Source organism: Gavialis gangeticus, unplaced genomic scaffold (assembly GCF_001723915.1).
Source record: "Gavialis gangeticus isolate Ggan-Ray unplaced genomic scaffold, GavGan_comp1, whole genome shotgun sequence".
In the NCBI taxonomy this organism is placed as follows: domain Eukaryota; kingdom Metazoa; phylum Chordata; order Crocodylia; family Gavialidae; genus Gavialis; species Gavialis gangeticus.
Window position 1 is genome coordinate 15,257,949 of NW_017728980.1, and position 1,975 is coordinate 15,259,923.

A 1,975-nucleotide genomic window follows, 5' to 3' on the forward strand; every position below is an offset into this window, starting at 1 on the left:
GGTGCCTCTTCCTATTCAGGAAGTGCTCCCAAGAGGAGCACTTGGGCAACCATTTATATCAAGAACCCCTTCTTGTCAACTTTCCCTACCTGTCACTTAGCAAATGGTGAGGAAGACCCCCTTTCCTAACGATGGTGCAGAAGCACAGTACTGTTGTATGTGTTCCCTTCAAAGGAACAGAGGAAGCCCTCTCTCCCCCTACCGCAATGGCAGATACTAGTACACGTGCTGAAGAGAAGATCTAGACCAAGAACTCAGCATCCATTCACATCTGGGTACGGAAAGTTTATTATTAAATTAGAACTGTACAGAAAGACCAGTATGTACACATTTGGGGTAACAGGAAGCATTCAGCTGGGGTAGTGTTGTCAAGTTGTGTGTCATCTTCCATTATCCCTACAGTGATGTCAGGACTGTGATCACAGAATAGACGCATCTGATAACAACGGACCGTGCTTTAAAGCCAGGTTAATCCCACACACATGGAACTAAGTAGCATCCCTAAAAATGACACAGCATTACGCGAACGCTCTAGATCTGTTTCCTTGCTGTTGCAGCCAGGTGCAAGAGTCAGGAAAGGTTTTCTGGTGAAGGTAAACCCACGGTGATTCAGCGAAGGGGGGTGCGGCTGGTGACTGACAAAGGAAATAGCCTATGGTCCAGGTCCAAATGGTCCAGCTTTTTCTGCTACCTCCAAGGCAAGTTTCAAGTTTTGATCAAACAGTTCGCACCTAAAATGTTCACAGGAATCAGAATAGGCTCACACCACCATTTACAACCTAGAAACACACACACCCCTATCAAAACAGCAGCTACGCGCAAGAACACAGGCTTATTTTCTACACCCTGCAATTAACTCTGAGGTGAGTGTGGCTCAGATGGTCAAGGTCTGACTGCCCCCTTGGAGGGGGCTTTACATGCAGAGAAGCCCCCATCACTAATACAGCAGCACTGCAAGAAGGTCCTAACCTCCCCCAGGCAAGCAACCTAGGAGAACAAGGGGGAAGCCGCCTTATTAAGAAGTTGGCAGCACTGAACCGGATGCTTATGGGACATGCACTGCACTAACTTGTGTTAGGCTTGTGCCTGGCTGCACACAACTCCTCCTGGCCTGAGGAACAAGCACCATGCTTGTATTATCAACTCCTTGCACCAGTCATAGGACAGGGGAAGCATCTCTTCAGTACTGACCCTGACTACTCTTCAAAGAGATCTCAGGGGTTCCCTCCTCCCCACCCAGGTAAAGTTAGTCCTAGCTTTTCTGTGTCCTGGCCTTGGTGTTTGTGTCATGCTCTCAAAAGGAAGAGCTGAGCAAATGCAACCTCCTTTAGGACGCATGTTTCACCTTCTTCCTACCTGATCGGCATCTCCAGTGAGTAGAAGGGGTTTTTCAGAGCAAAGTCCGAATAAATCTCATAGATCTTGCGCAGCAGGGAGTCTATCCCGGCCTGCCGGGGATCAGCAAGAACCACAAACTTGATCCCTGGAGCCACGACAAAACAACCATTAAGACTGCAAGGAGACACATTTTACGACGCGATTAAAAAGCCTCTTTTGGAGGAAGTGCCGGAGGACTGGTGTGGACAAGCCGCGTTGCGTGACTTACATGAAGAAACAAATAAGTGGCGTGAGGCGGCGCCGGGTGCTCTATGCCCGGGCAAGGTTGGCCACACGGCCCTGCCTGGCGAAGAGCAGCTGGGGCTGGCTTTGCCCTCTGCAGGGTCCAAACATCTTGCCTTCAAGGGAGGCCCCTCCAGCCCCGCCGTATGGGTGGGCGCGCAGGGGGAACGCGGCAGCCCCCCTGCCTACCTGTGAGAGTCTGGAAGCAGTGCAGCTTGAACGTGTCCGTCTCCAACATTTCGATGCCAGAGCTGCCTGGCTCCGGGGACAGCTGCGACCCGATGGCGAAGAGGCTGCGGGGGGGAGGGAGCAGGGTGAGCGCCGGCCCCCACGGCCCGGCCCGGCCCGGCGCGGC

At 52.4% G+C, this 1,975-nt stretch overlaps 1 protein-coding gene across 1 annotated transcript in view; it reads right to left on the minus strand.

Annotated features, from left to right (window-relative positions):
- Nucleotides 1-260: 260 nt before the first annotated feature.
- The window catches only part of TRAPPC4 (trafficking protein particle complex 4), a 2,228-nt gene continuing 513 nt past the window's right edge, over nucleotides 261-1,975 (minus strand). Inside the window, exons 3-5 of the mRNA XM_019510862.1 lie at nucleotides 1,810-1,913; nucleotides 1,357-1,483; nucleotides 261-731 (exon numbers count right to left, since the gene is read on the minus strand). Coding sequence (XP_019366407.1) covers nucleotides 653-731; nucleotides 1,357-1,483; nucleotides 1,810-1,913 — 310 coding nt within the window. The 3' untranslated portion in view covers nucleotides 261-652. The remainder of the gene's footprint in view (nucleotides 732-1,356; nucleotides 1,484-1,809; nucleotides 1,914-1,975) is intronic.